This window comes from Chenopodium album, chromosome 13 (assembly GCF_948465745.1).
Source record: "Chenopodium album chromosome 13, dcCheAlbu1.1, whole genome shotgun sequence".
NCBI classification, from domain to species: Eukaryota; Viridiplantae; Streptophyta; class Magnoliopsida; order Caryophyllales; family Amaranthaceae; genus Chenopodium; species Chenopodium album.
The window spans coordinates 52,744,344-52,764,183 of NC_137846.1; the positions used below are offsets into that span (position 1 = coordinate 52,744,344).

At 33.1% G+C, this 19,840-nt stretch overlaps 2 protein-coding genes and 1 pseudogene across 2 annotated transcripts; 2 read left to right on the top strand and 1 right to left on the bottom strand.

Moving 5' to 3' along the window:
* Nucleotides 1-5,615: 5,615 nt before the first annotated feature.
* LOC145575739 (F-box protein SKIP23-like) lies at nt 5,616-8,895 on the top strand. The gene is made up of 2 exons (XM_081633552.1): nt 5,616-6,411; nt 8,267-8,895. The coding sequence occupies exons 1-2, from the start codon at nt 5,616-5,618 to the stop codon at nt 8,893-8,895; spliced, it is 1,425 nt and encodes a 474-aa protein (XP_081489678.1).
* A 761-nt stretch (nt 8,896-9,656) lies between these two features.
* On the top strand, nt 9,657-10,607 carry LOC145576910 (uncharacterized). The gene is made up of 2 exons (XM_081634608.1): nt 9,657-10,109; nt 10,235-10,607. Exons 1-2 carry the CDS (start codon nt 9,824-9,826, stop codon nt 10,387-10,389), a joined length of 441 nt encoding a protein of 146 aa, XP_081490734.1. The 5' UTR covers nt 9,657-9,823; the 3' UTR covers nt 10,390-10,607.
* Nucleotides 10,608-11,534: 927 nt separating this feature from the next.
* Nucleotides 11,535-14,493, bottom strand: LOC145575740 (WRKY transcription factor 42 pseudogene; annotated as a pseudogene).
* Between the last annotated feature and the right edge of the window lie 5,347 nt (nt 14,494-19,840).

The window sequence follows — 19,840 nt, forward strand, 5'->3', positions numbered from 1 at the left end:
CTGATCTTCCAAAAGACGTCCTCCATCTCATCTATTATTTCAGATGGTATACTACAAGAGGGGGGGTGAATTTTAGTAAGTTCCTAATGCCTAATTTTCGCGGAATATAAAACAGTTATATTTAGGAAGTTAAAGAGTGCAAAGCAGATTTTACGAGGAAACCTTCCAGGGCCTAATTGGAAGTAAAACCTCGACCCACCTAGGGATTTTCAACACAAACATTTCACTATATGAGGCAACTCTCCTAGTACAACCTATTATAACAAACCTTTTTCACAAGTTCCACCACAGACATTTGCTACCTGATAGGAACCTATCCAACTGACCCAAGACACCTCTCAGGTTCCTTTCCTTGACCCAAGACACACTCAGGTTCCTTTCAATTGACCCAAGACACACTCAGGTACCTTTCACTCACTATGCACTCACAGCTACCACTTGAATTTTAGAGAATTTAAACTCATACATGAATTTTATAGAATTCAAACTCATCACACCCCAATACCCAAAATACTCAAACCCTTTTTCCCATTACAAGATCTCATTGAATAACTCTAAATAAATATATATGAATAAAAAGATAAAACTAATATGTTGGACACTCGAGATCTGTCTGGAACTCACTGGACGTACTGTAACCAAAACCTGATAGGAACTTTGACCAGGAGGACTGACTTGGCTTCTTGGTGAAGGATAAAACCATTAAGCACGACCACTACATTTCGTCAACCTCAACCTTGAATGAATACATATGAGCATATTTATAATACACTCGAATTATTCATTTCATCTTGAAAAAGATAGGTTTTATGAAAAGATAAGTTTTAAAGATATTTTCTAAAAATAAGTTTTCAGAAAATATAACTTTTTTTTAAGAATAAAATCTGTCAATAATAATAAGATATAATTAAAATAAAATCAGATTTTATTCAAAACTTATCTTTTTGTTTAAAAATACTTTTTAAACAAACTTATCTTTTTCCAAAAGGGATTTATTAGAAAATAAATATTTTTATTCAGTAAAACCAAATCCCTAAAAGATATGCACGTATTAGATAAATATATATCATTAAAATCGACTTTTAAAGACGTGCATACTTAAGTTCCTATTAGGTTCGGAACTCTGACAGTCTCTGAGTTCCTGACAAGTCAGTAACTCTAATTTCATTGACTGTCTGGAGTTCACCTTGGTTCTATATAAACTTGTTCCAGACCGACTTTTATGTCCAACATACTTACATGAATCCTAGAGCAATATACTTCTATTTCTCCATCTTCATGTTGCTTCTCTGAAACTCTTGTTTTGGAATCCTGTAGTCTTGATGTATTCTAGATCTCAGGTTTTGCCCCAGCATTACACCGGAACCAGGTCATTACAACCCGTTGCGAAGTTCCTGTTAAGAAACTTCTTGAAGTTCCATTTCTGGAACTCTTCTTCTGACTTTACTTGTCCTCATGGATCTTCTAAAGTTCCTTTGTTTCAGTTCCTACTTCAACTCCCAGAGTTTACTAAACCTGCAAACATCACAACACTAGAAAATCCTTATTAAATGGAAGTTTGCTCAATTACTAACATCATCATCAAAACCTCAACATCATCTCTTACCATCTTGATTTTAAGACGGATGTCCCACGCATTCGCGGTGTCTGCCCCTCTTGGAGGTCCGCTCTACCTCTACCCGATTTCCCCTTACGGGAGATTCACATAGAGGTCCTGCCCCTCGAATGCAACAACAACAGAGCTTTAGTCCCACCCCTCATATATGGTAATAATAATAACATTAATAAACCTCTTTATCTCCTCAAAACTAGATATTACCTTTTTTATCCTTTGCCCGGGAGTCCTTGTTGCGGCGGGTGGATAGCTAGAATGGGTGAGTTTGGTTTAAACAAATGGCGACTTCTTAGCCCACTTAATAGCAACTTGAAGTTTAAGAGGTACTTGTACACTGACCCACCCATAATCGGAGAAATCAATCTTTTGGATTGTCGTGTTGTTGAGCTTGCTAGACCCATGTCTTTGGTTTATGATTTGGATTACGATGCACAACCATTATCGAAGAAAGTCGTCCAAGGGGCACGGGCCGTGTTAGGGTTACTTGATGGGCCAGGATTAAGGAATTGGTTGATGTTGTGGAGGTTGGGGGATCACCAATGGGTTAAAATTGAATATCAACAACAAGATGATTATGTGTTGTTTAAAGATGTTGAGTTTCACAATGGTAATTTTTATGCCTTTCGGACGTCATCGAGTTTTCATGATCAGTTTGAAGTCTGGGTGATCAATCTAGGTATAGAAGCACATCAATTTCTTCTATTTTTATTTATTTTTTTGTTTTTAATTTTTATACCATTTAGAGATAATGCCAAGGAAAAATGTTTTAAAGATAAAATTTGGGAAAATTTATCGGGAAGGGACATATGTTAGTTGAGACGAACACTACAAGAGGGGGGGTGAATTGTATGTGATTTCCTATTGCTACTTTTTGCAGAAAGCAAATAAATTGTAAAGGAACTTGCAAAGCACACAGATTTTTACGAGGAAACCTTCCAGGGCCCAACTGGAAGTAAAACCTCGACCCTTCCTAAGGGATTTCCAAAACCAAATAACTTCACTATAATAGGGCAATCCCAAAATACAACCTATTATGCACATACCTTTACTCACAAGTTCCTCACTGAACTTGCTACACAGTAGGACCCTATCCTACCCAATCTAAGTCCCAAACTTAGATTCACTCGTACTCCCAAAGTACTCTCTCAGCCTCACACTTGAAGCTTACACACTGTATGCAAAATATAAAACATACACTCACCCAAGAACCCAACCAGTACAAATAAATGACCCTAGTATATGCTAGGCAAGCTATGCACGAAATCCAAAACTAATATGACAAGAATATAAGCTTGGCAAACTTACACAATTAAAGCACGAATGATTTCTTCAAGCATAAACTCACAAAAACTATGAAATGAGATCTCTACTATTAATACAAGATTAACTCGTATAGAAAGTAGGGTTTTCAAAAGATAATTATGTTAATTTTAACTAAATATCAAAAACACGGTTTTTATTTAGGTAAATCTAGTTTCAAAGAAAATCCTTTCGGAAAATAGGATAAAGAAAGATCCTCAAAAAGAATAATATCTTTTTGATATTCTGATTTTAAGAAATAATTATTTAGAAAATCTTTTCCTAAAATCTATCTTTTTATCTTTTCCTTTTTATTAGATTTGCCAAGCTCTTTGTCACGCTTCTAATAGGTTTCATGCATATCCTACTTAACATATTTAACAACATATCTAGAAGATAAAATCTTAGCTAAATTAAGTTGCTGAGCCGTTTTATTCTGTACTCGAAGATTGCCTGGGCTTCACGCAGACAAGGACCAAGTTCCTGCTGTCTTCAAGTTCTTGTTAGGGAACTTAGATAGTTCTTGTTAGAGAACTAAGTTCCTGTTAGGGAACTCTTCTTTTATCTTATTTAACCTTCTTAAAGCATTCACTTCATGTTCTTCTTAGTCAAGGTTACTCTTCCACCTCCAAGGTCCACTTCACTTGTTCTTAGTCAAACACTTAAAGAAATCTTTAGTCAAGTTTGCTTGAGTTTAAGTCTATCATCATCAAAACCTCTAAGCTTCAACAACATATATGTTCACTATTTTGTTTGGAAGGACCTTATATGTTTAATGTGGTTTGTTTGGAACAAAATAGTGAACATATATATATACTTTCTAGACAAATTTTTTCAAATTTTATCTTACAAAATAGTGAACATATATGTCTGTTCCAGATAAATTTTCTTAAAATTTGATTCAAATTGGTAGATATTGTCCTCTTATGAACCAATTATTCTGTAAGATCAACTTTGTTCTTTTCATCAAAAATAAGTTAGTTTGATTCTAATTCGTAGATATTGTCCTCTTATGAACCAATTTTCGACCCTCTATATCACTTAAACTAAGGGTCTGTTCATATTTACTGAACTAAGTTGAACTGAACTAAACTGAACTGAACTAAACTGAACAGAACTAAACTGAACAGATTGGAGCTGAACTGATTGAACTCAACTGAACAGAACATAATAGAGCTGAAATGAATATTTTATGAGCGAAGGAAATTAGGAGCTGAACTGAACTAAACTAATCTGAACTGATTGGAGATGAACTGACTGAAATTAAGTTGAAGTGAACAGACCCTTAATTTTAATAAATTAAGATTTGATTTGATTTGGTCTGGTCTAATATGATATATGGTGTATAAATTTGGCTAATTAAATTTTGACCACTAATTTACACTAATCTATAAGCAAAGATATATTACTATCAAATTAGTTCTTATTAGACTTATAAGAGAGAAAAATAGTAAATCACTAAATTAGCCCCCTACAATGCAATGCACAACATTTAACATTTTTTTATTTTATGTATTCTTATTACTTAATTACCTCATATGAGAAAAATTATAGAGACATAATCATTAGTTGTAAATGCTAATTTAATATAATTAAGTTTGAAGAAGAGCAAACTGAATATGAAAACTTAAGCAAATACGAAAGGTTAGACTTGTACTCTATACACGATTTTACGCAAATAAGAAATGATTTTATTAATATTGATATATATAAAGAAAAATAGAAAAAAAAAAATATACATACAAAGTATTTTGTTCGATGAACCATAAGAGAAAGATGCATTAAATATAGATAGTTGGTGATAGAAAAATAAATTAAATAATCTAATTTTTTAAAAACAAATTAAATAATATAATTAATTGAGAGAAGGAGAAATTAAATTTGAAATTTTATCAACAAAGCATGTAAAGAATTGATTGAAAATATTAAAGTTTAATTTTTTTAGTGCGCAGTCTATATTCTATAGTCAGATTAAATTTATTCCAATTTTCATTTCCCAATGACAAAATATGGGTACTCCAATTTTTCCTAGCTTTAAAATGATTAAAACCAAAGAAGAATATAATAACATCAAATTTTATTTAATTTAGGCTGAAATTTTTTTCTTGTAAAACTACTACATGGAAAATATGATATCAGTCATTGCTACTTAAGTGATATTTTGGACAAACTTTAAAGCATTTGACTATAAAAAGTTAAAATTGAACTATAAAATTGTAAGGTGAAAGTAATAAAAAAAATAGTAATAATAATTGAAAGAAATAAAAAAAATAGTAATAAAAAAAAAGTAATTAAAAATGCTTAAAATGCTTCGTATGTCAATTTTCTTTTTTTTTTTTGGAAACCGTATGTGAATTTTCTTGAAAGAGAAAGAAATAATTGAAAGTAAAAGTCACCCCGTTCACCCCAAAGAGCATACCTCAAAATCACTTGATGCCCATTGGCCCTGCTTTTGCATATTTGTATAACCAAGTCAAATTTAGTTACTCTACTTCATATGACTGTACTATTTTACTACAATTAGCCCTATATCCTTTATGTAAACGAATAACCCCATCAAAAGTAGTTAACCTTATCACCTAGCTATATTCTTTAATAACCATCCCCTTCAATCCTTCATATACTTGTACATTTCATTCAACTCATTTTATTACTTGAACTAACCCACAAAAATACATCTTCATTTTTCTTTACCTTACTTATGGAAAAAACACTACCCCCTAAGAAAAAGCCTTGCAACAACACCATCACCACCCAAAACCACTACTCAAACACCAAAAAATGGGCTGATCTTCCAAAAGACGTCCTCCATCTCATCGCTTACCATCTTGATTTTAAGACGGATATCCCACGCATTCGCGGTGTCTGCCCCTCTTGGAGGTCCGCTCTACCTCTCGCTGATTTCCCCGAAATTCACATAGAGGTCCCGCCCCTCAAATGCAACAACAACAAAGCCTTAGTCCCACCCCTCATATATGGTAATAATAATAACATTAATAAACCTCTTTATCTCCTCAAAACAAGATATTACCTTTTTTATCCTTTGCCCGGAAGTCCTTGTTGCGGCGGGTGGATAGCTAGAATGGGTGAGCTTGGTTTAAACAAATGGCGACTTCTTAGCCCACTTTGTAGTAACTTTTATTTTAAGAGGTACTTGTACACTGACCCACCCATAATTGGAGAAATTAATCTGTTGGATTTTCGTGCTGTTGAGCTTGCTAGACCCATGTCTTTGGTTTATGTTTTGGATTACGATGCACAGCCAATATCGAAGAAAGTTGTCGAAGGGGCACGGGCCGTGTTAGTGTTACTTGATTGTCCAGGATTAAGGGGTTGGTTGATGTTGTGGAGGTTGGGGGATCACCAATGGGTTACAATTGGAGATCAACAACAATATATTTATGGGGTGTTTCAAGATGTTGAGTTTCACAATGGCAAATTTTATGCCTTTAGGTTGACATCTACATCTCAGTGTCAAGTTTGGACGATCAATCCAGGTATGGGCGCACCTTGATTTCCTTTATTTTTAATACTCTATCACTCCCCTTCACATGAAAGGCCCTTTGGGCTTGAAATGTGGACGCAACACAGGCCCACCCATACCTGGTGCGAATTAATTCCACTTTGAAAGAGGGGGTGGATGAGATTTGAACCCGTGACCTTTTGTGTCACGCTGGCTCTGATACCATGTTAGATTTCGGGAAAACTCCTTGGGTTGGAGTGTGTACCATTGAATAATATATATAGAGTTACAATACTAGTCCTAATCTTGTTAGGAAACCTAGTACGATAAGAACACAAACTATATCACAAAAATATACAAATATATCCTACTCTGCGACGAATATTATAATAAACTTATAATATCTATCAATTTTTAATTTTGTTTATCTTGTTTAGTTAGAATTGCAAGGGAAAATGATGTAGATGAATTTGATTCAAATTGTTAGATGCCGTTCTCTTATGACTATTTCCAATTATAATTGAGTTTGTTCTTTTCACTATAATTAAGTTAATCTGATTTGATTTTAATAAGACCTGGTATTAGGTCTAGTATGGCATGTTCATTGTATAAATTTGACTAAACCACCGCAAATTTACACTAATTATAAGCAAAAACATTATTATCAAATTAGCTCTTGTTAGACTCATTTCATCGTGTACTTCTTAAGTATGTAACTTTCAATGGCTACAATAAAATCGTAGTCATTGTAATTGGTTTTAATCTTGATCCTTTAATTTTTATGGATCAATCTTGTCTATTTATCCAACTTTCTTATTTTTTTTTTATATTTAAAAAAAAAAAAAAAAAAAAAAAACTGCTTTCATATATACTTATGCATAAAAAACGGTTTCCTTAGGATGCTAGTCGCCATACCTGCAAAAACCAAACCAATTCAAAAATAAGAAATGTTCAGCAGATCATAGTATCATACATGTGTTATGTGTAATGTGTTTGCATGTGGTGTTGTGTGATTAGAGTATTAGATCATCCTGGCAAAAACAGAGAAATGTACTCCGTAAAAGCAATTGAAACTTTGAAAGCAGTGCGATAGGTTTTTTAATTTGCAAGTTACAAATCTTACAATAATCATCTTAAAATATAGATAAACAAATTATATATTGTAGATAAGCTATTTCATCAAAAAAAATCGATCCATCTTAAATAGATGTTTCAGTGTTAAAGTGGAGACTTTACTGATTTTATATGGTTTTTTTTTTATATCTTAAAAGTCAACTACATGAACGGATAAGATGAGTCTTGTTAATTGAAGGGTTGAGATTTACTTAATTATAATGGCCACGATTTTATTGTAGCTATTGCAAAACTGTCCAACTTTCATAACCAGAAAAAAAAAAAAAAATTACCATCAGCAATAATTAATCTAAATTGAAATGTTATAATGTAGTCTAGCTTAAATATTTTGGTCTGATTTGAATCTGAAAAACAAAAATTACAAGTATCTAAAATAATAAGTTGAATAGGACCAAATTCTAAGGGTTCGTTTGGCATTGTTGTGGTTTTCTGTTTTTTGCTTTTTTGTTTTTTAAAAGTATATGATATATATCCCATAATGAATCAAAAATTATTTAAACTTATTAAAATCATGATAATTTTGAAAACTGACAACAGAAAAATGGAAACACCTTTTTCTTATTTCGTGTTTTTGGTTTTGGTTTTGGTTTTCAAAAAAACAGGAAACTGAAAACCGAAAATGATGCCAAACAAGCCCTAAGCTATTTGACATCCATATTAAAATATTGTGACTATTCCGGTTTATTGGTGAGTAATATATACGAAATTGTCGAAATTAATATAATCAAATCTTGACAACCTGAATACTTGTGCAGGCAATCTCTCAACAATGAAGAAAGTGATCGATGTTCCAAGCATTTTGGATCTAAGTGAAGGTGAATATATGTGCATGGATGCAAACTTGGTATCATCTAAAACAAATAGTTGCTTGTATTTGGTTATCGATGTCCAGGTAAGGAAGGATATAATTTATAGACATAAGTTAGTTTTGATGTTGAGGGAAGAAAAGGATGAGATGAAGAGTAAGTGGATATGGGTTGAAGACATAGAAAATATGACATTTTTCATCGGAAGTAATGTGTCATTTGCTCTTCCACCTCCTCCAACAAGCCTAGCACTATGGAAACCCAATTCAATTTACTCGCTTAATACAAGCGGGCCAGTTCAGTTAACCCGACGTAACCATATTGAGCTAGCGAGTTGGAATCCACATTGTATGTCCGAGAGATCAGAGTGTCTTCGTCGTATTTTCCATGTTGTGATGATCGCGACATATAAAGATTATTTCAAACTGTTCTTCGTGAACGAAAATGATGAGGATGGCGACGAAATGTCTTGTGAGAAGCGCCTGGAGTTGAGTACTAGACTCTTCTTTCCGCCACCCTCTTGGGTTAAGTGTCGTTGTCCTAGTCTTAACAATATTGAAATTAGGCTCGATTTCTAAGGGTTTTATTAATATACCTTGATGCATTTGTTGAAATAATCTTCCCTTATATATATATATATATATATATATATATATATATATATATATATATATATATATGTATCAAGTTCCAAGTTCGGATGTAATTGGATGATGATGAGTTCGTTGTCCTAGTCTCGTTAATTTATTGTTGGCTATGAGTATGACATCATCTTGTATATTGTATCGTTTAGGTTGATTTTACTTTCATGTTGCTAATTCTTATGGCTTCAGAAATTAAAGTTGTGATATAACTGACTTATGATCTATATTTACTGTCATGTTCTGATCTTCATCCCATTAACCCTTCAACAAGGGATGGGTCGCGCAATACACATTACAAACATGTGATTTGAAAAGGTTGATAATAGATATAAGTGAGATCAAATTATTAAAAATGGATACGAGTCGTAACGGGCGTTTACTTGGTTATATACATGGATGTATGTAAAAAATTTAGTCGTAGGAAAGCTAAAAAATTTTCTGAGGGGAAATAACTTGCAATGTACTTCATTCAATAGTGCTTCATCAAAGTTTTATTTGTTTACTTGATGGTTTGTTTAAGATTCGAGAATCAAAGGTTGTATACGAAAAAGGCAAAGTTTCTAAACTATATACCATACTTGAGTTAGTTTCTTTCTTTCTCATATAGTCATACCTTAATTAAAATAGAAGTTTTTATGAATACAAAATAACAAAAGTCTTGAAAAGCTGTATATTTTTGGCAAACTAACCTTAATCAATCCTCTCTTTTAATTTCTCTACTTTTAAACATCAAGTAAATTAAACATCATATGTTTCTTGTGTAGTCTTAAATTGACAAAAACAAATTAAATCACAAATTTTGTACTAATTATTGTTTCTGAATCTCCAACTAAGCTCAGAAACCTATATTTTTCGGTTGAAGATGTTTATGTACATAATGTATCCATTGGTGTTAACGGAAATTCTTCTCGTTTGTATCCTTTTGTTCCGAACTCCTTTGAGAAAGCTTCTAGTGAAAGGGCTAAGCTTGCTGAAGGTTGGCCGAGGTCCTGTGGTTGCGCAAACTTTGTCTATAACGATGCTCGTGTTGTTCCTCTCAAGCTTATATGGCCTCCTAGAAGCCCATCGCCGCTTCATGGATGCTGGTGCCATTAATCCAACCGAACAAGTTCTTATGGCTCATCATCTCCTCGAAACAACTCTTCTTGGTACATAATTCTTGAATTCAGACTTAATTAACTAGTATAGATTTCATTTTTAATAAAGTTTCAACTAATAAAATTGTGAATTTTTTGTGACCTATCATAATTTTTTATCTTCCAATTTTGTATAGGAATCTCCTTGTTTCTTGCTTTCACAATAGACAGACTACACTATTATATGAACGAGATTTCTCGATTGAGGGAAGATAATGAGCTTCATCGACAAAAGGGAAAGGCGGTGCAAGCTACGGCTAGTGAACCAACTCATCACAAGGAGAGGATGTAAGTTAATCAGCTTGAAGGCTTGAAGCTAACGTCACAACTCACAATTAGAAACTGTAAATAACTCATAGCTAGTAAAAATATTGTATGTATAAAACGTGCATGAATTGTTGCATGGTAATCGATCAGATCATGTCCTATTGTTAATCATTATCAATTATACTATTTTATTTATTCTATATATTCATTCCATTACCAAATTATAAAATTAATAGAACCTTATCCATTCCAATAATGTTATTGGATGTTGCCTTCGTTTAAATTAAATCGTTGTCAACATTGCTTTTTAAATTACACTATCGATCAATAAGTGTTAAATACGAGTCTGGGCCGCACCCGTCACGGAAGAGTGCAATTCCACCACATTACAAGACCAAGGAGGTTCCACCTCAAAACCATTTTGCAATGAGGAGAGTAGCCCCTTTGCCTTATATTGTGGTGGTAACTCTTGAATTCTTTCAATGTGGAATTCCATTACCACTATACTACCCCTTTAGTGTTTTTTTAGCGTGGGACAAGAGAATACTCACATATGGGTTGTTTCTGGGCTCAACAATAAGTTAGAGGTTCGATTTTCCTTTGCCACCTTCGAGAGATTGTTATATATACCTGGGTGCACCGTAAACCTATGAGTATTTTATTTTCATTGTAAAGATTGTTTTTCATTTAATCATCAAATAAAGAGCAAAAACTAACAAACTAACCTTGAGTTAGTTGGGTGTGCATCCGGTGTATATAACAAATTCCAGCCACGTTCTTGCTTTCCTAGTCATGCCATAGTTGAAACTGATAATTTGAGGTTAAATTATAAATTAATGCTTAATATGTTAGACATAAAGCATGAATCAAGGGATATTGGTGAGCAAAAGATATCAAAATAAAGTTGGTGTTTGACTTGATTGTTAAATATGTTTAATTAATTGAACTATATGATGAACTTCATGACTAAATGATCGAATAATTGAAGAATAAATGCAATATAATATCCTTCAAAATTATAAATTACACTACTTATTAGATACATGGAATCTAAAAGAATAAAAAATACGTAGTACATATGATTCTAGGCACGTCAAAATTTTTGGAAAAATAAAAAATAAAAATCTAATACTCCGTAATGATTAAAATAAGGAAATAAAAAATTGAGAATGATGATTATATTATTGATAATTAACCGATTAATTCTCTGATAAATTGGACAAATCAGAGTTATTGTCCTTAGGAATTTGCTTACCCATAACTATTTCACTACTGTTACCATTATTATTAACATTATTAATTGAGTCATAATTGCCCTTAATTATTGAGGATATAGCCGTTGCTAAAGCTGAAGCAAGATTAGGATCCGAAGCAAGGGCAGCTTTAGCTATACTTAATGGGTCAACTAATGGCAAGTTACTATTTTCTCTACTGGGCTCATTTGATCCATGAAAATTGTTGGGCCCATGGCCTAACAATTGTTGCATAAGGCCCATTAAGGCCGGCCCATTTGCGTTTGCACACGGCATGTTACTGTTGTTGTTCCCTTGTGGTTGTGAGCCTTGTGGGCGAGTGAGGTCTAATGTGATAGTAGGGAATGGGGCCGAGGCGGATATTGTGGCCAAGCTTGGGAGGCCCGGGAGAGCCGTGGGTTGTGAGAAGATGGACGGACATAATAGTCCGTCCATTGGACTTGATGACTTGGAGCCAGCGATGAGCATTGAGGCGGCTGAGGTTGTTGTGCTGGCCATGGGTACCGCCTCGGGTGGTAAGCTATGGTTGTGGTGTCCCTCGTAGGTTGTGATGAGTATGCTATTATCTTCTGCGCATCTTTGTACCTATTGAAATAGAATATGAGATATGATAACGTTAACTTGTGTAATAAACATAGAATGAACGTGAATATATTCCTTAAGCTTAGACAGCTGCCCAAGGTTATCTAATGCAAAAAAAAAAAAAAAAAAAAAAAAAAAAAAAAAAAAAAAAAAAAAAAAAAAATTTATATATATGTCAACATAATATAACAAAATTTATGCCAAGTTATAGATTATTATACTTTACATGACAAATAAGGTAAAGTGCTTGACTAATTGAATAGATAATTTTATTTTTATTCTATAACTTAAAAGTGATGCATTGAATTTTCCTAGCCTTTTTGCGTCCGGTTTTCTTGAATTGACATGAAATTGTCAAACTTAATTTACTTTTTTTTTTTTTTGAAAAACAAACTTAATTCACTTTTGTCATATGCCTGATCGTCAGATTATGTACATTCGTTACACAAAATACATTAGAAGTTGAGCAAGACATATAAAATATTATGTAAAGAGAGACACTAACGTTGGTAAAGTGGTTTATTTTCTTCACATATTCATTCTAATTTAGAATTTTAGTGATATTGAGCATAGAATACTTGTGCACATGTTTGATGATAAATATATGTTGTTATGTAATAACGAAAATCATAAAAAAAAAATAAAAAAATAAAAAAAATAAAAAAAAAACTTTGAAACTAATCCAACAATGTTATGCATTAGATGTTAGTAAGAAAATATGGTAAAATTAATGTATAAATAGAAAAAGTTAAATCATTGCAAATTTGCAAGTATTCTAAAATAAAAGAATTACTACGTCTTATAGCTGTAATTCTTTGTCCATCCATTGAAGATGTAGTTTTTCTCGATGTAGCACACCAAAATTTTGTTCTTTTTTGTTTTCAAGTTATGCATTACACGCATATAATAACATTTGTGTGGATTGAGACTTTTAACATTACTAAGCACATAATCCACTAACATATTAAGGGAATAATGTACAAAGATGATATCCTTGTACAGATCAAAATTTGTTGCCTCCTAGCTATAGGGAATTAGGGATGGTTGAATTCGCATAACACTAGATAACACAGTTTTACATTTGGTGTACAATCGATTATACTTTATCCATTGTATAGTATATCAAAGCTAACTCTTTGCTTATTAATTTGTTGAAGCACTAAATGAGAGAAATCTCTTTTTTTTTTAATCTATAAGATACAACTGGTTGTAAGTTGAAAATTTTCTACAAAACATCAAGTACAAAATAGATGGACTACGATAATGAAGAAGTACAAGTTCTTTTAAATAAAGATACAATTTTGTTTAAATCATTCTTTGAGCTTTGTCACCTTGCCTTATTACTTAATCGTATTCTTTCTTATAAAGGACCTAGGGTGATTGGGGTTAACAAGACCGTATGGATTTATAGAGAGAATGATATAGGATTAGACTGATGGTATGAATTTGGAACTTGATTCACAATATATACCACGTGTTTGGTTTTTTTTTTATTTTTTATTTTTTTATATTTTTTTTTTATTATTTTTTTTAATAATAAAACTGTTTTTTTTATTTAATATGTAGAAGACTAGAAGTTCAGCATAATCATCCACTCACTTTCTTTGTTCTTTAAACCTCATACCTCCAGAATTTAAGATATGATTTAAAATTTTCAATTTTCTCCAATAATTAGCACCAAAATTTTCTTTTTTGCAATTTTCTCCAATAATAATAAAGTACTCTGTATGAGTTTAACCAATAATATAAGCCCATAAATATATCCGCATATTGTGAATCAATTAAAGACCTCACCTAACTGATACACTTGTACATATACTTGCAGTAAGTACTGACTATAAGGTATTTTCCAGAGTTTGAATCTAGAAATGGTTCAAACTATAATGCTATTATCACCAATTGAAACTTCTATAAATGGAAAAGAAACACTTTGTAAATTGTTGGCCTTAGATGATCAAGATCATCCACTAAGCTTTGATAGAGAATAATTGTAAGTTACATTATATTAATGATGAGGCCTAAACTAATTTTGGCTTTGAAGGTTTTAATTTGATCGATTTGCTTCAAGTTTTATTCTTTTCACTTTTCAAATAATTTATTTGTGAAAAATAAGTTCAACCAAATTTCAATAGGTTCATGTAACAACTATTCAAATTTAATCGGCAAGTTAGTTATTGAAATAGAAAGGGTATAAAGAACATAACGAATAAAGGATTAACCTGTTTGCGAACTGGACAAGATACTCCCATGGTGCAACGATAATAAGCTCGAGGGCAAGGGTTTCCTTTTGCCATTTTTTGACCATATTTTCTCCATTGACATCCATCACTAATCTGCATATTCAATAATAAATAATATTCCAATATAAAGAATACTATTAATTAATATTTTATTTTATCTTAATTAATCCTAATAACTGGAAGAAGAGAAATAAACATGCGAGTTATTGTACCTAAACTCATAGTCTCATAGTTTTTGACAACAGGCCAAGATGTTATTGATTTGTACATTAAACATAGTGTTCTTAAGGAAAGAAAAAGAATATAAAAGATTTCATAGATAGAAGAAGCAATTTGTGATGGGATTTGTTTAGTTGTTTTATTTTCAAATAATTTGATATCATTGTGATAACAATTATTTACCAGCAACCCTAATACCAAAACATACTCATGCATTGTTTACTGTATATTGCTAAGATTCTTGTCATTTGATTGTAGGTTTGTATTTTACTAATTCATTATTTGAATACAAATAAATATCATGAAATTAAATAACTGAAAGGCAAGGGCAATCACTTGAGACTTCTTCTGCTTATTTGTATCTTTGGAATCAAGCCTATCCTAGAAGTAGAGACTATTTCTTGACTGAAGATATATGGAAGTTGGATGCAAAACCTTCTGTGAAGTTCTTTTTGTGGGCCTGTGCCTGGCAAAGTTTACCTACTTCTGTTGTTCTGCATTCTAGGAACATCACCCCTTCTAGTAAGTGCTCTTTTTGCCCCCAAACTGATGAATCTATCATCCATGTTCTTAGGGATTGTCCTAGAGCTACTGAAATCTGGTCTTCCATCCCTTGCCCCCAAAACTTCTTCACTGACCCTTTCTCTGCTTGGTTCCCTAACAACATTAAAGACACCAGCAAATCCTTATTTCTTGACCAGGACTGGAACTGTCTCTTTGCTCTAATCTGTTGGAAATTATGGCTGAGGAGGAACAAATGGGTTTTTTGTAAGACCAATATCCCAATTGATCAGTGGTGGCATTCTTTAAAGTGGATGATCCATGAGACAACCTTTCTAACCCCTGCTAGGTCTCATAAGGCTATGGTGTATGTCCCCTCCACTATTGATTCTACTCTATGTATTGCTGTGGATGCTTCCTTTTGTCCTGTAAGAAAGTCTGCAGGGATAGCTTGTGTTTGTAGAACGAAAGAAGGTGCCTGGATCCAGGGGATTGCCACTCATGTGAGAACCACCAGCCCTGCCATGGCTGAATGCCTAGCCATTCTGCTTGCTTTGAGGTGGTGCCAATCAAAGAATTGGGAGGATAGCTCCATTCTATCAGACTGCCAGAGATGTACTGTTAGCATCAATGACTGCTATGCCCCCCTGATGAGTTGTCTCCTTTTATTAATATCTGCAGGGACTTAAGACAGAGTTTGGTCCAATGCAAGGTGATATATCTGTCAAGGAGGAGCATCCAGGAGGTAGATCAGATGGCCAGGGCAGCCAGATTGGGTCTTGCAGCTCAGTGCATGGGGATTTTTAATCCAGATGTGTTTCTTTGTAATGCTACTATTCTCACCCCACCCCCTAATTTGCATCAAAACTACTCTTCGTCTAATGTAGCTTCTATTAGTCTAGATGGAAACATTTTGGGTGCTGCGACACCATCTTTTGACCCTCCTTAGTGAGGTGTATCTTTGTACTATTGCTGTGTGTAACAGCCTAACTTTCTAATATATTTGCTCATTCCAACCAAAAAAAAAAAAAGAAAAAAGAAAGGTGATATGAAATTTAAACATTACATACCATATTTGCTTCAGATCGTGCTCGAACTGATACGCGAGCTCGTCTCATGGTTACTTCATGAGCTTCCTCGGTCTCTACGGTGGTAGACGCCGTACCCCCAACTCTTTGCACGTTATTTGTATTTTGTTTTTCTCTTTCACAACTTCTATTTAATTGCTCGTAATCTCTATTGGTATTACTCGAATTTGAATTGGACCTCCTTCTATCATCTCCATCAGTGTTAAGATTTTCTTGCTTTGTACCCAAGAATTGACCCATTTGTTGTTTCCTCTTTTCATTTATTACTCCATCATCATTGGTTAATGTCTGAAATCATATGCACGAATCCACATAATAAACGTGTAGATCATAGAATGTTTATATATATATATATATATATATTAATTAGATGATTCATTACATATAAATTTTTAAGTTTTTCTTTTTCATAGATAATTTTAAACATAATATATAATTTTAAAGTATAACATTTCTAAAATAAGAAAATGTGGAAAAAAAAAAGGGAAAGGGAAATATATACCTCTGTTGGGTGGACTTTAATGGATTTATTTTTATCGAGTTGGTGTTGTTTAATTGTCATGATTTGCATTTGTAGGGCTTGGTGGCTGCTCGTAACTTGATCAAGTAAAGTCTTCAATCTTTGATTTTCGACGCTCTTTCGTGCAATTTCCTCCCTTAGAATTATCATCTTCACTCACATATAACAAATTACTATAATAAATTAGAATTCCATGGTATAACAATAAAATAGGAACCAATTCTATCAAATTAAAAATTTAGAACAACATAAAAATATACGTACATACTTATCATAATCATATAAGATTTACGTATATACACGAGTTTACTAAGTGTTAATCACCTCATCCTTAGCATTTTGATTCCCATCATGAGTTTCTAGCATCTCTACTTCATCTCCCACAGTAGTTTTCTCGATAAAATCGAAATTTCTAGCCACTTGAAGCTTTAACCCGGTCTATGATCACATACAATGAAGGGTGTCACAAAAAATAATAATAAACTTCACACAACATAAACAAGACAAAACTATAGTATAATTCTTAGTTGCATACATCAAGTTGTAGTTTAAGATCATCATCATCACCATAACCATCTCGGATGTCGCCGCCATTGTTGTCAACCTTGTTAGTCCCACCTTCTAATATCCCTTGTGAAGAAAAAGTAGAGCCTTGAAAAAAGTCCATCTCCTTTAACCTATGCTTTTGAGGTTCATGATCATCCTCAATATTATCATCATCATCTCTTCTAATATAGCTATGATTCATATGATATTCCATATTTAATTTGTGGGTATATATTATGATCCTCTCAAATATTTGCTAGATCATAAAGATTTAGTGTGGAGTCAAAATTAAGAAGATAATAATTATGGAGAGTAATTAGTGTAAAATAGGAAGAAGAAGAGGTGAAGAAAAAGGTGGAAATACAAAAGGAAAAGGTAGAAGTCTAAAGAGTTGAGAAAGTGAACAATACAGAAATAATTTAAGAGATTATAAGCAAAAATTAGGAGATGGACTCGGCATTAAAAGAGGTCAAAGCTAAAGACCAAAGAAGAGATGTAATGGGGGTGACTAAATTAATTAATTAACTAATTAATTAATTTATCAACATATAATTTTATATAATAAGGTATATATACCATAATATATATAATGTTTTATATTTTATTATATAAAATCTAGGTCATGAGGTAAGGGGTTGCGTCAAATGCATAGGTGTACACGTAATCTTATATAGAGAGAAAGAGTCAAAATAATGGGGGGATGGAAAATAAAATGAGATTAGATCTCCAAGAAGAATGTAAATCATGGAGACAAATGCTTGATTTTCGTTAAAAAGAAAACGGTTTAATTAAGGTGTGTAGAATTTTGAGAAAGTCAATATGATTGACTAGTCTTCCTATAATTGGGTTGTATTTATCGTAAGATTAGACTATAAAGTAAGAATCGCTTACCAATTTACCATAGGTTGTTGACATTTAATATAGGTTACAACAATATTTCATGTCTTTATATTAATAAGGATACTAGGCTAGACCCAATGCCATGCCTAGAGATTTTTAATAATTAACTAGATTAGTCTCGCACGATGCACATTTTGATCAAATAAATTTGTTTATTTTTTCATATTAAAATTTAAAATAAAACTATTTCAAAAACAAATAAACATCAAATAATAATAATAATAATAATAATAATAATAATAATATAGTGATTGATAGGGTCCTCTCCTTTGACACGGTCTGGGCTTTCTGACTTTGTTCCTAGACGGGTATTGACTGATGCGGCCAATCGAAAGCGGGTCAAGTACGAATCCAGTTGTCAAGCAATTGGATATGACTTCCTTCCTTTCTCTTTCTCTTCTCTTGGGGAGTTAGAAAAGGAGGTTGTTGTATTGCTGAAGCGGATCCAGAAGTTCTCAAAGACTCAGAATATTGAGGCGCGTGCTGCAGCTCATATCTTTACTAGGATCGGCTTTTCTATAGCTAGAGGAGTGGAGGCCCAGATTGTATCTCGGCTTCCCACTAATTTTCTATAGGTTGTATAACTTTGTATGTTTTTGAGATATAATAATAATAATAATAATAAAAAAAAAAATCAGGTTTTGGCCAGACTATGAATGGTAAGACTTACCGTAGTGTTCTTTGCTACCGGTTGGGTGTTCCTTTGTGTTACGTTTCAACACCGTGTTCTGCTTGCTCAAGGGTTTTTGTTGGGGATATTTATAGGGATCATGCAGTGTCTTATACTGGGATGGTGGGTATTAAACTTCGGCACAACGTTGTTCGTGACACCCTTGTTGATATTTGTTTTCGGTTTTGGATTTCTGCTCGAAAGGAGGTTAACGCTGGGTTGACTGGAGGGAACGACGGGGCTCTACGACCAGCAGATGTGTTGCTTTATTCATGGGATAGAGGCCTTGATGTATATGTTGACTTGACGGGGTCTTCACCTTTGACACAATCGGGGTTGTCTAACTTCGTTCCTGGTCGTGTTGTGTCAGCGGCGGCTCAACGGAAGCGGGACAAGTATGGGGTGCGTTGCAGGGCTATTGGCTATGGTTTTCTTCCTTTCTCCTTTTCTTCGTTGGGGGAATTAGAGAAGGATGCTATTGCGTTGCGGAAGCGGGTTCAGGCATTCGCTAAGACTCAGAATATTGGTGCTCGTGCAGCTGCACACATCTTCAGTAGGATCGGGTTCGCTATAACTAGAGGGATGGGGGCCCAGATTGTATCTCGGCTCCCCACCAATTTCTTGTAAATTGATTGACTTTGTAGGTTTTTCATAATAATAATAATAATAAAACATCATATCTTTACTAGGATCGGCTTTTCTATAGTTAGAGGAGTGGGGGCCCAGATTGTATCTCAGCTTCCCACTAATTTACTGTAGGTTGTATAACTTTTGATTTTGAGATATAATAATAATAATAAAGCTTAAAGAAAAATTGAATGAATGAAAAGGATACTCGAGGGAAAAAAAAATACTATTGTTAAAGAGAATATATCATTTTTCAAAATTTGATACTAATAGTAATGTGGCTAATCAGAATTTTAATAAAATAAAATAATATTCATAAAATGACGAAAT